This window comes from Lycium ferocissimum, chromosome 2 (assembly GCF_029784015.1).
Source record: "Lycium ferocissimum isolate CSIRO_LF1 chromosome 2, AGI_CSIRO_Lferr_CH_V1, whole genome shotgun sequence".
Classification (NCBI taxonomy): Eukaryota; Viridiplantae; Streptophyta; class Magnoliopsida; order Solanales; family Solanaceae; genus Lycium; species Lycium ferocissimum.
Window position 1 is genome coordinate 51,366,357 of NC_081343.1, and position 17,248 is coordinate 51,383,604.

The 17,248-nt window shown below is 36.0% G+C and overlaps 2 protein-coding genes across 4 annotated transcripts; one reads left to right on the forward strand and one right to left on the reverse strand.

Annotated features, from left to right (window-relative positions):
- Positions 1 to 1,729: 1,729 nt before the first annotated feature.
- Positions 1,730 to 8,489, forward strand: LOC132043589 (uncharacterized). 2 transcript variants are annotated; one of them, XM_059434068.1, is made up of 5 exons: positions 1,730 to 1,961; positions 5,229 to 6,512; positions 6,830 to 7,030; positions 7,515 to 7,710; positions 8,138 to 8,489. In XM_059434068.1, exons 1-5 carry the CDS (start codon positions 1,878 to 1,880, stop codon positions 8,314 to 8,316), a joined length of 1,944 nt encoding a protein of 647 aa, XP_059290051.1. In that variant the 5' UTR covers positions 1,730 to 1,877; the 3' UTR covers positions 8,317 to 8,489. The 2 variants fall into 2 exon arrangements, with proteins under 2 accessions (XP_059290051.1, XP_059290058.1); XM_059434075.1 differs by having other exon boundaries at positions 1,816 to 1,961; positions 5,237 to 6,512.
- Positions 8,490 to 10,580: 2,091 nt separating this feature from the next.
- On the reverse strand, positions 10,581 to 16,953 carry LOC132043608 (BES1/BZR1 homolog protein 4-like). Of its 2 annotated transcripts, XM_059434084.1 has the most exons (3): positions 16,662 to 16,952; positions 11,132 to 11,892; positions 10,581 to 10,964 (listed from the first exon to the last, which is right to left on the reverse strand). In XM_059434084.1, exons 1-3 carry the CDS (start codon positions 16,875 to 16,877, stop codon positions 10,961 to 10,963), a joined length of 981 nt encoding a protein of 326 aa, XP_059290067.1. In that variant the 5' UTR covers positions 16,878 to 16,952; the 3' UTR covers positions 10,581 to 10,960. The 2 variants fall into 2 exon arrangements, with proteins under 2 accessions (XP_059290067.1, XP_059290074.1); XM_059434091.1 differs by lacking the exon at positions 10,581 to 10,964 and having other exon boundaries at positions 11,128 to 11,892; positions 16,662 to 16,953.
- Positions 16,954 to 17,248: the final 295 nt, after the last annotated feature.

The following is a 17,248-nucleotide window of genomic DNA, read 5'->3' on the forward strand; positions in this document are numbered from 1 at the left end:
AAGTGTATCATACGTCTAGACAATATATCATACATATAGAAAGTGTATATAAACTGTATCATTCTTGTATAGAAAGTGTACATAAACTGTATCATTTTTGTATAGAAAGTGTATATAAACTGTATCATTCTTGTATAGAAAGTGTATATATAATTCCAACGTATTTATATAAACTGTATCATTCTTGTATAAAAAGTGTATATATAATACTATCATATGTATATAAACTGTATCATTTTTGTATAGAAAGTGTACATAAACTGTATTATGCTTGTATATATATATATAATTCCAAAGATATGTATATAAATTGTATCATTCTTTTAGAAAGTGTATCATGTATAAAAAATATATCACATATACGTATAGAAACCGTATTATGCTTGTATAGTATATGTATAGTGTACATATAAATCGTATTATGCATTATTGTATAAATGTGTATAATTTATATATAATAATGAACGTATAATTTATGTTTAATAAATGGATATAAATTTTATCAGTTTGTTGATATATTTTAGTTTGTTAAGAACTTTAGTTTATTTATAGTTCCTCGTATAATAGAAAAAAAATGGAATACCCATACATATATTCTTTTGGCATTAATAGAAACCGGACATTTGTTCAAAATAGGGCCTTTTTGGATATTTTTTTGGGAAAATGGCCTAATAATACCAATTAAGACTCTTAATTACAAAACATAAGAATATTTTTTCTTATTTACAAAATATAACAATTTAATTACAAAATATACCAAATTTAAAAAAATTAAAAGCCCACCATTCCTCCATTATTGTTCTCTATAATATGTGTCCACCGATAATTAATGTAAAATTTGTCCCATTTCTTTTCTTTGTATAATAAATCTCTGAATATAATTAACAAAAAGAAAAAATATAATTTATAACCAATTTCAACCCTTCATATTAATAAATATATGACATGTTTAAATTTTATTTTCATACTTACTAATATTTATTTGCGTTTGTATAAAAGTTGTATCCATTGTTATTGCATTTATATTTTAGTTTGTTAAAATTTATACGCTATATATATATATTACTATAGTTTATTTATACGAAAATTAGTTCTTCTTTTACGAGATACATAATCATACACAAAATTTTGAGTAAAATTTTAGAAGATAGAAAAATAAATGAATCTAAAAGCTTTAATGAGATATACACATTTCATAGCTTTTCATGCATAAAATTTTAAGCCTTGGCGAAAATTTTCGTATATGTTTGACATTAATTTGGCTAAATGGCCAACTGGGGACATTTGTTCAAAATGGGGCCTTTTTGGATATTTTTTTCCCCTTATGGTCACACCATGTACTTTTCCCTTAATAAATAAGTGAAATAAGTGGGCTATTGACCCTTCCAAATTTGGAGAAGTAGGTAGGACGAAACATAAATTATGGATTAATTTCGTCATTGTTGTTAATTAACAAAAGCCTCAAGTAAACACAATTCAAATATATATGCAAGAATACCATAGTCCATATTCCCAGTTGAATAAGGTTCAAGCAATTTTAATTCATACCATGATTAAGTGAGTAATAAATAATTTCTTAAATTAATATCATAATATTAATTAATTAAAAGAGTGTCATAGAAAAGGTATTATAAGGCTAAAAAATAGAAGAATTAAATAAAAAATAAATAAATAAGGAGTAGTAATAAAAATAAAAATAAAAATAAAATAAAGAGATCATATAGGACACGCCACGAGGTTCATGATCATAATTTTTCTTCTTCTTTCCCTATAATATTCTCTCTTTCAACTTTGATTTTCCTCCAAATTCTCAATTTTATTGTATACAATACTAGCAAAGAAAAAAGGCTAAATGTTGATTGTGAGGTGCTTAAATAATGGAGCCCAATCACAATAAATTTGCTAGTGAAGGACAAGTTGACCCTTCTTCATCTAGGGTTTCAAATCCACTTAACCAATCGGTAATTCTCTCTTCAATTCTATTTCCTATATTAATTGATTGCTTTTTTCTTATCGGTTGAGTATGGTTTGCTGTTCGATTTCATTGATCTTATCAGAATAAATTGCTATATTTGTTTGATCAGCTTTTTAATCAATTTTAACTGGTTTTTGTTTGCTGTCAAGTTTTGGGTTTTGCTTCAACTGCATAAAGTTATTGTCTTTATTACTAGTAAAAATTGTCTGTGTTTTGAAAAAATTATTCTTAGTTAGTTGTTGAATTTATTGCTGAGATTGTCTGATGAAAATTGGGGTATTTTAGTGAAGGAACGTCCGTATTGATGAGCTTTCAAGAATTTAAAAGATTGGGGATTTTGTTATGTTGCATCATTCTTATGGAGATTTGCCTAAATAAATTTTCTTTTTTGGATATTAATTAATTACCAAGAAGAGCATTACAAAACCGAGGGGGAAAAACCTAATCCATCCTTCTCAGGAATAATCCAACAAGTACAAAAAGCCACTGAAAACCCAAAAAAACACGTTTTTTTTAATTACAAGGGAACCAGCAGCCGCTACAAAAAAAAAAAAAAAAATCACATTTCCAACTGGATCAAACTCTTCTTTTGAGTATGATTGGGCCCTGCAGTGGTAGAACCTGGTGAACCGGGCGTACTACCAATGCAATCCATAAGTTTCCCATTCCCAGTGACCCTGATGCACAGACCAAGCTTTTGTTGATGAAGCATCGCATCCACAGATTTAGCTATGTTCTGGAAGTCCCTTGAGTTCCTCTGAATCCATATAGAGTAGATCACAGCAGCAAAACTAGCTTTCTGGATAGTACCTCTTGCGCTTTTGCTTCTAGTCTTCTGCTTCATCCATGTTCGTTCATTTTCCCAAGACTTTATACTCCTCTGGCAGTGTTGCCATTCCAGGATTTCCTTCCATAATGCTTGAGTGTGACAACAACAACAACATATGCAATATAATCCCCACAAGTGGGGTCTGGGGAGGGTAGAGTGTACGCAGAACTTACCCCTACCTTGTGGAGGGAGAGAGACTGTTTCCGAATGACCCTCAGCTCAAATGCAGCAAATCAAAGAAGTTATGGAAAAGGAAATATGGCAGTGAAGAAAACATGGTAACTAATAAGGAAAGCGGTTCAGAGTGTAAAAAAAAAAAAAAAGAATAGTAACAACAACGAAATAGTGCGATAACTGAAACAAAATAAACAACAGATGGAAAATCAAGAAGCTACGTGAATAATGCTTGAGTGTAAGGACACTCAAAATATAGGTGATCAGAAGCTGAGCTGATGAACATAGGACACAGGAAACAGACACAGGGATGCCCCATTTGAGAAGCAGATCTTTAGTTCTTAACCTCCCATGAAGTTGAAGCCATAGAGTAAAGGTCCGTTTAGGCTCAGGAAAGTATGATGCACTAGCTGCTTCCATTCTACATTAGGAATATCTCCTCTCAGCTTCTTATAGACATTAGAGATTAGGAACTTACCTCTATGAACCAGTGCAGTAGGTTCACCCAATATTTACCAATATTTCCTCATATTCAGAATCTTTCTGACCATCCATGAAGCCTGTAGAGGAATAGTCATAGCATCAATGCCTGCCTTGCTTCTTTATGTAGAAGTGTGAATCCAAGTAATCCACAGTTTCTCCTTCTGAAGACTTAGTGCCCACCGGAGTTTACATATAGCTGCTTGGTGTCTGCAAGTTCAGGAGATTCAATCCACCGGCTCCCCTAGGCAGACAAATGTTGTACCAAGCTACTAGAGCTCTCTTAGTGATGGTAGCCTCACCAGTCCACAGGTAGCTTTTACTCACAGCCTTAATCATCTTTATAACCTTCTTGGGCATTAAGAAAAGCAGAGACCAGTAGGCTTGCACACTAAACAGGACATAAGCCGGATTCTACCTGCATAGGATAAGCTCTTTGCCGTCCACGTAGTGATATTCCTAGCAGATAATATAGCCTATATAAAAATTGAAGTAATATAAAATAAAATTGGTGATAGACAATGAGACTTCTCTGTAGAAGTTAATCTAAAAAATTCAAGAATCTAATGCCATACATGGCCATTTAAAAGGCTAATAATGCATGTAAATAGTTCTAATGTAGGACTTCTCACATAACCTTGTTTTGTCATCTAATACCCATTTAGGTGGTATGAGTGGCCTCTGTGGCGGATAAGATGAGGGAAGCGAGCCTAAGATGATTGGGACATGTGAAGAGAAGGTGCGCGATGCACCTGTAAGGAGATGTGAGAGGTTGACTATAGCAGGTTTTAAGAGAAGAAATAGGGGAGGTGATTAGGTAGGAAATGGCACGTCTTTAGCTTATTGATGACATGACCCTAGATAGGAAGATATGGAGGTCGGGGATTAGGGTAGAAGGGCAGTAGGTAACCAAGTGTTGTCGTACTTCTATGTGGGAGAGATAGGGGGCTAGTCTCTCCTTCTCATCTTCTTCTTCTCTAGTATTATTATTTAGTATTCGCATAGTATCCTATTCTTCGAATTGTACTATTATTTGTTGCTTCATTTGCGTTGTTGATGCTGCTATTTGGCTGTCGCTATTTCCTTTCAATCTTCCTTTGGTTTCACTTCTTTTGATCCGAGGGTCTATTGGAAACAACCTCTCTACCCCACAAAGGTTCGGTTAAGGTCTGCTACATCCTACCCTTCCCAGACCCAACTTGTGGGATTGCAATGGGTATGTTGTTGTACCCATTTAGAAATAACACTGACATCTGTTCAATGTCTAACCTACATACTCAATTCTTTCATACGAAGTGGTAATCTTGAGATCCTTCCTTCCACTCTGTTCAGGATACATTACACTGTGCTGCCGGTTTCATTGACTATATTCTTGTGGTCAGATTGAATAATTTATATTCAAAGTTTTCGTCTATAGGTGCTGGTCCTACCTTAAGAAAAGAGCCTCTTTTTTTTTTTAAAAAAAACTAAACACTGCTGCACTTAGAAATGTTTCCTTGCCAAAAAGAATGCTAACATGTTGGGAATTTTAGTTATATGCTGATAGTTACTACTCACTTGTCTCCTCCATTGGTCTGTCTCATTTCAAATTGTCGTGATCTCTTTCTTTTGTTGGGGGAAGTAGAATTGCCAATTCTTAGTAGTTACTTGTCCTAATGTTATCCTGTTAACTATTTATTCATTAGGAAAAAGTTGCAGTATTTTGTAAGTGCAAGCAAAATTTTTAAGTTTGACATGAGAATGCACACTTAACGTGATTTTTGGTGATAGGACTGTAGTAAGTTTGGAGATAACAGAGGCCTGGATGATTATGATCCAGTCATTAGTCCTCCAAACATTGTCAAAACGGGTAAGCATGAAGGATACGACAGAGTAGCTGTACACATAAGTAATGAAATTCCCGAGAACACAAATTCGTCGAGGCATCTAGATACTCAACCGGAGGAACTTTTAAGTAACCGGTCATTTCAAGACACTCGAGAAGCTAGTGAGAGGTATCATATGGACGGCTGGAAAGGGGAATTTGGTCAAAGTGCAGACATAAACAACGATAAGAGTTATATCATGGGCAAGCCAGTGGGTGGACAGCAAGAGGCTGATCATGATTCACCTCTGTGCACAACAGAAAACTATGAGAAGAGGGTGCATACAAGTAATGAAATGGTCAAAGTCTCTAATGTTGATTTAATCCAACAGACAAATGAAAGTGATGTAAAAAGAAATTTTCTGTACCCACAATTAACTGAAAATAGAGAATGTGAAAACCAGTCAACTCCAAATGTAGAAGAAAGTAAGTGCGACAAAAATCAAGGAAAATATTTCTGCTATGATTCACCACTCTTTGGTGAAACTGGGGCTTGGATCCCTGTATCAGTTCCTCCAATGTCGGAGAGTGAGCATGAAGAGTGGAGTAGAGGCTTCTGCTCGAATGGGGGATACATTCCTGAAGGTGACACTGATTGGAATCAGTGCATGGGGGAAGACAAGGAGTTGACCATGTGGGATGTAGTTGTAGATATGTTGCTCGCAGCACGAGGAAAAGTGCAATCTCTTGCGTCTGGTGATATAGTAGGTAACATGTCGTGGATATCAAGCCATCTCATTGAGCAGGCTTGGAAAGAGATGGCTCAAACCCTCACAGAGGCAAATTTTGGTAATGCCCAGGAAATTCTTGAGGCAGATCCTCCCAAATGGTTGCCTGACAGTGCATCGTCCACTTGTATGTTATGTCATGTACGGTTCCACCCTATCATGTGCAGCAGGCATCATTGTCGATTTTGTGGAGGAATATTTTGCAATGAATGTACTAAAGGAAGGAGTTTGCTTCCTGAGAAATTTCGCACTGGGGAACCACAACGAGTTTGTGATGTATGTTGTGTACGGCTTGAGTCTGTGCAGCCATACTTAATGGATCAAGTAAGTCGTGCTGCTCAATTGCCAACCCATGACCTTACTGACTTGAGCACATTGAGATCTTGGGTTAACTTCCCGTGGGGACAGTCAATGGAACACGAAATTTACAAGGCCACTAACGCTATTCGGGGCTATGAAAGGGTATGAACTTCTGTTTTTTATATTGAATGTTTCATCTCTTATATGTCTGCTTAGTCATACTAATGAAGCAAACATTGATTTTTCACCCCTCAAATATATATGTATCTCCCTGCTAAATACTTGGAAGAAACCAATTACCAATTGCTGCATTATTGTACTATTTAACCTTCTAGCCTCTAATCCACTATTTGGAGTGCTACTGATATGCATCTTATATGTAAAAAATAAGCAAAGCATGGCTCTCTTTTTTATTTAATTTCTTGATATCTTACGCTGATACATTGGCTGCCTGAAATATTCTGAACAAACTATTTCAGATTGGTCTGTTGAGTTCTGAGAAGAAAATTCCAGAAGCTATTCTACAAAATGCAAGAGGCCTTGCCATACTTACGGTCGTAAAAGTCGGAGTGATGGTAACCTACAACATTGGAACCGGATTGGTAATTGCACGCAGGGAAGATGGTTCATGGTCTCCCCCCTCGGCCATTTCTTCTTTCGGTGTGGGATGGGGTGCTCAGGTGAATAAATTTACTATATATATGCTAACCGTAGTAAAGGATAATTACCAACCTCAATAGATTGGTCTGGATATAGACGGTGGTGTCTTTATTTCCACATGGGCAATCATTACCCAGTGGCTTCTGGATGTTATCCACAATCAAATGCCATCTTCCTTTTGTGATAGTATTGGTGCGTTGGCAGTTGTATACAGGGTTTCGTATTAAGCCCTGGCTGTTTCTTTTTATCATTAAACATCGAAAAAAGATGTCTGTTCAGTGGTTATACTGTTACCTTTCTGGAAAAATGTTTGTTCCGTAGTTAGTTACGAGAGAGATAATTATCAATAGTTGAAAACTTCCAGTTTTTCTGTTCTTTCTTTAAGGTAATTTCTTCGAGAAGGAAGTGTCTAAAACATTTTAAGGAGGTCAATTAAAATATCATTTGTATTCAATAGGAACTTCTTATCATCAGTAAATCATAAAACAGATTTTTATTCTGTAGGCTGGTGGAGAACTTACTGACTTCATTATTGTTCTGAGAAATACTGATGCTGTCAAGACTTTTGGTGGTGATGCGCATCTGTCAGTTGGAGCTGGTGTGAGCGCTGCTGCTGGAATCATTGGACGAAATGCGGAAGCTGATCTTCGCGCCGGTACTGGTGGCTATGCTGCTTGTTATACATACAGCTGCAGTAAAGGTATCAAGTCTTTGTTTATAAGTGCACATGTAATTTGCCATGTTATACTTTGATTTGTGTTTTATTTTATTGCAAGATAAAGTGGCATGTGATTTATATCTGTTTTTCTATATCACATGATCATTAACGGCCTGAAAATATTAATGTAATCTTTCCACTCTCTTGCCTGTGGAGAAAAGGTTCGAATAGTCAATTATGCAGAAAGTTTGTTCAGAAGAAAATAATTATGGGGTTTGAAGTGATGTGGATTTAACTTAAAAAGAGTTTAGGGAAGATAGTGAACCTCAAACCAATTTTCTCACCGTCTTTACTATTTTGACCATATTTTTTATTTATGTCACTGGAAGTTGAGTTGATGCTTTCTCTCGAGGCCCAGTTATATATCTTTGTATCATGTTTAAAGTGCCATTTTTTTTTGGTGGTACAGGTGCCTTTGTCGGGTGTTCCCTGCAAGGAAGTGTCGTGACTACCCGAACACGAGAGAACTCCAGATTTTATGGTAGCCAGTCAATAAAAGCTTCAGATATTCTCCTTGGCTCGTTGCCGAGGCCCCCTGCTGCGGCCGCCCTATATCGTGCACTTGCGGAATTATACCAGAAGCTTTGAAGGTCTCATACGTCTTCAAAGTGTTGTACATAATGTTAAGACGCTAAGTTCAGGTTGGAAATTTGGGGCTTGATTACTGCTATTCTTTGTGAATTATGATTATATAGATATAGTGAATTTGTACAGTCTGGAAGAAGAAAAGTTGTAAATATAATCATGATCTTTGCTGGAAAGTATCCTCGCTCAATTGAATCCATTGGCAATTTCGCAATCAATTTGGAAAGAGAAAAAATGGATGAGAATGAGTTATGCTGTGTTTGTTCTCTTGCTTGGAGGATAATCCAATTATTCTTGATAACCTCAATTCCAGATTTGCATTTGTAAGTTCTGCTGCCACAGGCGCTAAAGGGTATTAGCTAAAATCAAGATAAATTAAACTATACTACAATCATGGGATTAGCTATCCATACAGAAGGTGAGGTAGATAATCTTGGATTTAATCCCAGGATAACCTGGTTTTGAACCACAGGTGAGATGGATAATCTTGGTAGACATTCTTCTATGGAATTTTAACTCATTGTAGCTTATTTTAAGACCTAATTATTAATATTAATTACCCTTTTATTTAATTATATTTAGTAGCTAATTAACTTTTCTAAATTACAAATGGTAGCTATATCAAAAATACATACCCAAACACATATATCTTTCTTTTTTTCCAATCACTACCCATTTCAAATTTTTCATTTCTCAAAACCCTAAAAAATCCCTCTCCCCTTCTCTCAACCACCACCACCATGGCCGCGCCGCCCCTCTTCTCTTCTCCCTCTCCCTCCGTGCTCACCTCTCTCTCTCCCGGAAGTCCGAATTCTATGGTAGAGAACGCTGTAATAATAATTGGGCCATGAGAGACTCTTTTAAGTATTGCAAAAGAAAGGGCCCGCCGATAGAGCTGGGCGGGAGGCGATACTTGTTATCGGTCGAGAGAGGCCCTCGGCCCGTAAGCCGGCCCCCTTAAAAACCGATTACTTAATAAGGATTTGTTACGCGCGATATGCCGACGACTTACTACTGGGAATCGTGGGTTCCGTCGATCTATTATGCGCCTCTGCATCTAGCATTGGGTAGGCCTCATACAATAACTGTCCTAGCTCTACCATATCTTTTGTTTCATTTCTTCTGGAACAAACTTAAATACTACAACTAGGAAATCTCAGATTTGGTAGTTACTAGTAACTGACTCGTAATCTTAGATTTGGTACGGATAATTTATTTGTCAATTGTCATCCACATGTGACATATTTTGAAAAGAACTTTCCCTTCTCCACATTAATTTCATGAATAAGTCAAGTTCCTAACAGTATTTTTACTTTCTAGCATTCTCAGGAAACTCTTCAAGGCAATTGCGTTTTTCTTGGGTCAATTTGTTGGCGGTGGAAAGGTTAGGGTTTTTTGGTGGTGGTGGTGTCTCATATTTGGGTTTTACGTGGTGGTGGTGTTTTAGATTAGGATTTTGATGGTGGTGGAGAGATTAGAGTTATTGGTGGTGGTAGTGTCTCAGATCTGACCGTGTGTATTTGTTAAAAGCCAAATACAAATACATTCAAAAATCTACATCTCACAAATACACAGTTTTTTTAATGTATTTGTCTTTGTATTTTTTTGAGTGTATTTCTTAGTGTACCTTTGTATCTGAATGTAGTTGTTGAAATCCATTCAAATACATGAAAATTTGAATATATTTGACTTCGTATGTAGTTGGAATGTACACAGTATATTTGAAATACATAAAAAAAATCAGTAAAATACATAAAAAAAAATCACTGAATTACATAAAAAAAAAAAAAGACACGGAAATACATTATAGCAAAAATAAAAAATCACTGAAATACATCAAAGCAAAAAAAAAAAAAAAAATCACTAAAATACATCAAAAAAAATATTAATATCTAATTTAATAGCTCCACCGTTAAAGGCTAAAATCAAGGATCCTGTTTTTTTTTACTGTGTTCTCATGTATTTGTTGGCAACAAATACACGTGAAAACATATACTATTTTGCTAAAATGTAGCTTCAAATGATAATATTTAAAAGGGTAGCTACAAATGGTAGAAAACTATAATAAGGTAGTCATTTGAGTAAGCCTTCTTCTATTATTGGTAATGGGCTCAGATTTCCAAACATTAAAGACTGCGCATATAGGCAGTTGCATTGAATTATCACGTTAGTCTTTGTGGCCATCACTACACGGACAAACCTTGTAGAGCCTACTCTTCAACAAAAGCACTCTGTTTAGAAATGAAATGTATGAGGACAAACAAATAAAAGGTACAGAAATACAGATTCTTGTTGGTTAACTCTAGGTACTATATCGTGTTTATCTATTACAACAGGGTAACTACAAACAAATTCAACACTAAAGGGAAAAAGAATTAAAAGAACAAGGGAGAGTATTAGGGAAAATAGGATAACGTTCCCCCAAACCCCAAGCGGGAAAAAAGGGGGCTCGACATGAGCACTGTCCTTTTGAAGAAAATAAGAAAAGGAAAATTTACTGTTGCTCCTATTCTGTATTTGTGACTTCTGGTTTTCACCGTACCAGAGTATCTTCACATTCAGAAGGGATGATCAACACAAGAAGTTAAAAACTTCCAAACTTTGCGATGATCATATAAACATAGGTTTTCAATTCCTCTCACACTCCCTATCTGCAAAGCAGCAAAAGAACACTAATCAGCCACTTTCAACGAACAAATTCTTACTTGAGACGAGCTTGACGCGAGAGAGAGAGAGAGAGAGAGAGAGAGAGAGAGAGAGAAAGAGGAAGAGAGAGGTCAAGTGTGTTTGTCACAAAGGTTGAAATAAGAAAGTTCACCTAGTGCTGGAGTTCCCAAGTGTAAGCTCAAGATCATCACTGATGCACTCTTCGTGAATTCTTTCTCCTTCCCATGGCTTTACTACACCCTTCATATTGCTGCCAAATGCAAACTCTGCTGAGATAATATCCGACATTGGTACATCAGCTGTTTGGTCCATACCAGCTCCAACTGCAGGTGAACATGTCCCACTTTGCCCAGGTGTCCACATACGAGACCCTCCGTTTGATAATGGCTCCTTAAATCCAAATGGATTTGATGAGACGAGGCTGAATGTGGGAGATGAAGGTCCATCTTGTGGAGTTTGAACACCAGAGAGATATCCTGAATCTGGTGGGGTTTGGCGACCTGGACTAGGAGGGGTTGAGGACGGCAGGAAGGGATAATGCTGCTGTATCCATGTAGAGTTGGCCGTGGTATTTTCCCAATTATCATTCATCCTAGGAGTACTGCAAGTGGGAGAGCTCAAAGGTGGAGTCACAGGAGCACTTATAGAACCTCCAGGAATGCACAAATGGTGGGGAAAGTTAGACGAGGACGGTGATGAGCCAGATGACAGGTTCTTAAGCCAAGGAATGAGCGAGTTGGGATCAGAATTATTTTGGACATTGGCAACATACTGGGATGAGACCGGGCTAGGAATAGATGATGAAGCAGGACTCGGATTATACGAAGCACCAGGGCTCAGTTGGTAAGACGAACAAGGGCTTACAGATACCGAACCACCATTAATATCCATGTGTTGTACTGGCTTGCATCCCTGCAGAAGAGAACAAATGATAAGCGGCGACAAAGGAGCAAATTAAATAGTCAATAGCGAACCTTCCCAGAACTATGTAATTATAGCAGAAAGAGAACTGACATTTGCAATGCCCCAACTTGAAAGATTATATGATTAAGGAGGTCTCTAGATCTTTTTAAATCTTAAAAGTGTTCCCTTCACATGACTTCAACTGCTTAAGTTCTAGATGAAGTGTAACTTAGTTATTATTTATACCAGATATGCATGAGTGCTCCAATGAAAGAATGCACCCAACTGATGCACCAGTTACTTGAGTAATACATCAGCTCATTTGCATACATCTATCAGCAGCACAAAAATCCCATATCAAAATCAGAAGCTTCGGCTCTTAAAATGAGCATATAAATTTTGTGATGGAATCACGAGGTACTCCTATGTTCTTGTATAGGTGCAGATACTGCTATGCTGCAGGGAACCAACTTCCTCACCACACTGACTGACCAACTTCTCTCTTCAATAACAGAACATGTGACAGATTGAGAGTACAATCACCCTTTTTGCGTTACGTATCCACAGGATAGTTGATGCATTTAATAATTTAGCAAAGAAGCTAGCAACAACGTAATGACCTTTTAGGATAACCGCTATCATGGAAGGGCTACTATATCCGGCGGCTACCAAGTCAAAAACAATAATAAAGAGAAACAATAATGAATGAGCACCAAGAAGCCATCAATATTTACTTGCAGGATCTCATATTTTTACACATTTTCAAGAAATCTTCCAGTCAAGGTCAACCAAAAAGTTCAAAAACAGAAAGTAAGTTTGCTGTCCAAAGAAGAAAGCAAGGAAATAAAGAAGTGAGTTGAAGTATAATTTGTCCCAAAAAGATAGTCCCTTTTAGAACCTCCCCAAGATGGTGTCCCTTTAAGCAATGTCTTTAAACGTTCAGTTAGATATAACAGCTAAATGGGACCCAAAGTTTGCTATTTTCACCACAATTTTTCGTCCAATTTTTTTTTTTTTTTTTTCTTTTTTTTAAAACAGGTAACATTTTGTATTATAGGCCAGTACTTGGGCAGTACTGAAAACCCCTTTACAAAAGAAAAGGGCAAAAAAGGAAATTTAAACAGAAACCGCTGAAGCATAATTGCAATCCTAACATGAATCTAAAACATCTAGGATTGACACTGTCTTCAGGATATGCTTTGTACACCAAAAACAAAGTCAACATAATTTTCGTCTACATTATACTCCACAAGTATCAGAGTCAACATATGAACCTACATCTATCTAACTAATATTAAACAATTCAAATATTCAACTTTTTTTTTTTAATAGGACAATTCAAATATTCAACTTTTTTTTTAATTAGGACTATTCAAATATTCAACTCTTGCCCCTAAATCTAATAGATACATCTGTCAAACTAGAAATATTAAAGTGGCAATTATGGAGTATTCCAATTGGAAAATCCTGAAGTTTCAGTGAATTACTTTTCCCCAAGACAAGATTCCCAGTAGCTTGAAATGGCTAACGAAGTAATGCAAAAGCCACATTACCTGCAGCAAGATGAAAAATATTTTTTTGGTCCAAAAATAGCCAAGTCATTTCCAGAAAGTAACGAGATTTTCAAATTTACCAAGATATTTTGTACTTAATGTTTTGAGACTCCTAATGTAGTAACCATTATTACTTTTAATCAGTTCAATTATAAATGTTCTCATACAAAAAAAAGGTCCCCAATTCATTCTAATTGTAATAGTTCTCCATATTTCTATAAAGGACAAATACATACATGGCCCCCAAAACTTGTCTGACTTTTTCATTTAGACATTTAAACTTGGGCTAGTACCTATTGGACACTTAAACTCTACCAAAAGTGTTTCAATTAGACATATTTTGTTGACATGTCAAATTGTGCGTCTTCCCGCTCTTTTTGAACACGTGCAACATCTGAATAATGGTGCATTCATTTTTTCTCTTTTTTCATTTATGTTCCTCCATCCTCCATGATATTGAAAACTCAAAAACTCTTCTCTGTGATTTTTACATCACAACTCCTCCGATAGTAACACATTTAGAAAATTCCTTTTCCGAATGAAAATGGGAACATTTCTTCTGTACCAACTTGGTACCTTTTAATAGAGAATCTTTACTTATCAAAAGGAAAAAAAAAAAAAATGGGGACAATTCAAAGCTTTCTTTAGCAGAAATGTAAGTAATGTAATAATTAAATTGAATTCCTTCTACAGTTTTTTAAAAACAAATGCGCAATTCCTCTGTTGGAATCACTGGATCTGCTATCTGCTATCTGAACACGAAGGCCAAACTTTCTGGCATGCATATTTGTATGTCCATTTAGAAGGGTAAAAACAGTAGTTATATTCTCCCTCTTTCTCTCACCCTAGATCTACTTTACAACTTATTCACAAATTGGTCAACAGAGAAGAGGTCACAGTTGTGTGAGGGCAGCGACAGGGTGGGTAGTTTGAGTTGGGTGGTGCGTCCGGTATGGTGGAAAAGCAACAGCAAAAAAAAAAAAAAAAAAAATCGGGAGAGAGATGAAGATCAATATCACGTGTCACTGTCTCATTTGTTTCTTTTGCCATGTTGACTGTGCATGAAATGCGCGCATTTTTCCTTGTGGCCATCTCACAAAAATGTGTCACGTTGGAACACTTTTGAAGGAGTTAGTTGTCCATTAGGTACTAGTGCGAGTTTAAGTGTTCAAAAGGATTAGTCCAACAAGTTTAGGGGGCTGCATATGTATTTGGTCATCTATAAAAGTTTAAAAACATTTATCCGCTCCAACAACATCTATTCTCGACCTTTGAATTTCCTAATTTAGGCTCCACTTGACACCTACTTGAAAAGAAAAAAAAATCCAAAATCCTCTTGGTCGTCATCTTGCTTATTCTCAAATGGCTCTTTTTCAACTTTCAGCCACAGCAATCATGTTGTGTTGGTCCACCGTCTCATCCCATTGATTAAGGTTCAGATAACATGACCACTAAAGCCTTACATGTTAAGGATAAAGGTATCCAAATATACCCATAAAAATCGGACATAACCCTATTGCCAAAACAAGCCATAGAAAACATAGAATGATGGCACTACCAAAAATATTAGACAACTGTAACCCTACCATCCCAACAGCTTTTGAGAAAGGGTGTCCATATCCAATGATAATGTCAACTATATGATTAAACCACAACCCAGCTAAAAATGCTGCCCACTCTCCTCCTAGCCCATCAACAGTTTTTCTGCCCATCACATCCAAAATTGATTTCCCCGCACGCTCTACAGCCTCAACTATAATTATGAAGAATAATTATCGGAATAAAATAAAGATAAAGGAACCAACAACAATGATTATAACCAAAGGGTTTGATATCTTTCTTGTTTTTTCTCATAATGGTGGTTTAATTCTGTCCACCAAGGGTTTAAATAGACCACAAAAAATCGATCACTTCCCAGTTTAAGTGAACCTATTTCCTTTTTAGTCTGTTCCAAAAAAGAATGATCCCTTGTGTTTTAAAAGCAAAGAGCACTATAAGTCCATGGGTCTTGAAGCGAAAGCAAGAAGTGAAGCGCACAGTTCTCTGTAGTGATCAAATTACTATTAAAATAACTATATTTCAGCACTATACAATAGTACTTGTATTAATCCAACTCCTCAAAGATGAGATTCATAGCACCCACTGCTTCTTGTTGGGATTACTTTGCGTGTCATATTTGACATGCACACTTCTATAAAGTGCACGGCTTCACCTATGAAGCGATAACCCGTCGATGACGTTTAATAAAACTGTCCCTTCTTAAATACTGAAAAGAATTTATTTAAACCTCTCATTTCACCCCTAATGACGAGCTTTTATAGCTACATAAATGCTATAGCATGTTCAAATCAGAAAAATGTTACAGCATGTTTAAAACGTATAGCCACAGAAATGATATTGCATATTGAAGACCAAAAATTTGAAAACTTTTTCTTTTTAAAACTCAATGCCTAGTCAAATAGGGGTCACATAACAACAAGGAGCAATTTTTTCTTTTCTAAGATTTGAATTCTGATAGTGATGCATCAAGGGGTTGTACTTTCGTGAACCTTACAATTAAATTCCTAAACTACCCTTGATAAAGAGACTGCAGATTCAGGACTGCAAAAGCAATCAAAGGACCAGGTAAAACCGTGTAATCAACTGAAATGTCCATACAACCCATCAATTTTCAAAATAAAAATTGTGGGACCCAGGCAATACAACAAGGGTAATATCGTCAAACTAGCATCTAGGTGAAATGTAGAGACTTTCTGACTATGCCCAAAATACACGCAGCACAACAAATCTATGGAGGATTCGTCCTTTCAATCTTTTACTTTTTATTTAAATTTGACAATGAAAAAGTACTACTAATTTACAAAAAAAAATATATATACACACACCACTGTAGTAGTAAAGAGTTAGTAGTTCGACAGTTAAACTCTTTTATTTTGGCCGTGAATTCGGACCTACAATTTTTAAATATTTTTTAAAATAATTTACATATTTATAAGGCATAGAATAAATTGCGGTCAACAGATTTTACTGTATCACATAAATTGCAACACATCGACTCTCAAACTGTTCCTATAAAAAGTACCGGAAAATATTTTTCGGATTAATTCGCCTTTATTAATTGCAATATATTCCAAAGAAGACTACGTTTGATTAAGTTTCAAAATATGTAAATTAATTTTTGGGGTTAATTGTTGTTTGCAATAGAAATGAAGAGAGATTGTTTACCTTTCGATAAGTAGTTCCATCATCTTCGACGATCCAACCAGCTTCTTTACAAAGAGCTTTCAAAACCTCGTTATTATCACAGTGTTTAGGTAACTTGTAATTACCATACATCCTTAATCCCGCAAATATCTTTGCTGCGATCGCCCTTCGCCGCCGCTCTCTCCGCTTGTTGTTCTCTCTTTCCTTCCATGTCGGTAATCTCGTCCCCGAGGTCATTTAATACAACACTTAAACCGGATTATTATTAGTACAAATGACACAACTAATTACTAACACATTGTTTGTTTTTGAGCTAAATATGTGATGGGTTTCTGATCTAAATATGTGAGCAGGTGAGTTCGTGTTTTGACGAGAAAATTACAACAATGGTCCCTTATGTTTGAGACTAGGTTCACAATTATCGGTCGTTGGGTAGATAGTCAAAATTATCCCGGAATTATAATTTCGGGACTAATTTATCCCACTTTTTGAGATTATTTTATCCCATTAAAAGATGGGATAAAATAATCCCGGATATATCCCACCCTTAGGATAAGGCTTTATTTTATATCGTGTTTGGTAGGAGGTATTAAATTTATACCTCCTAC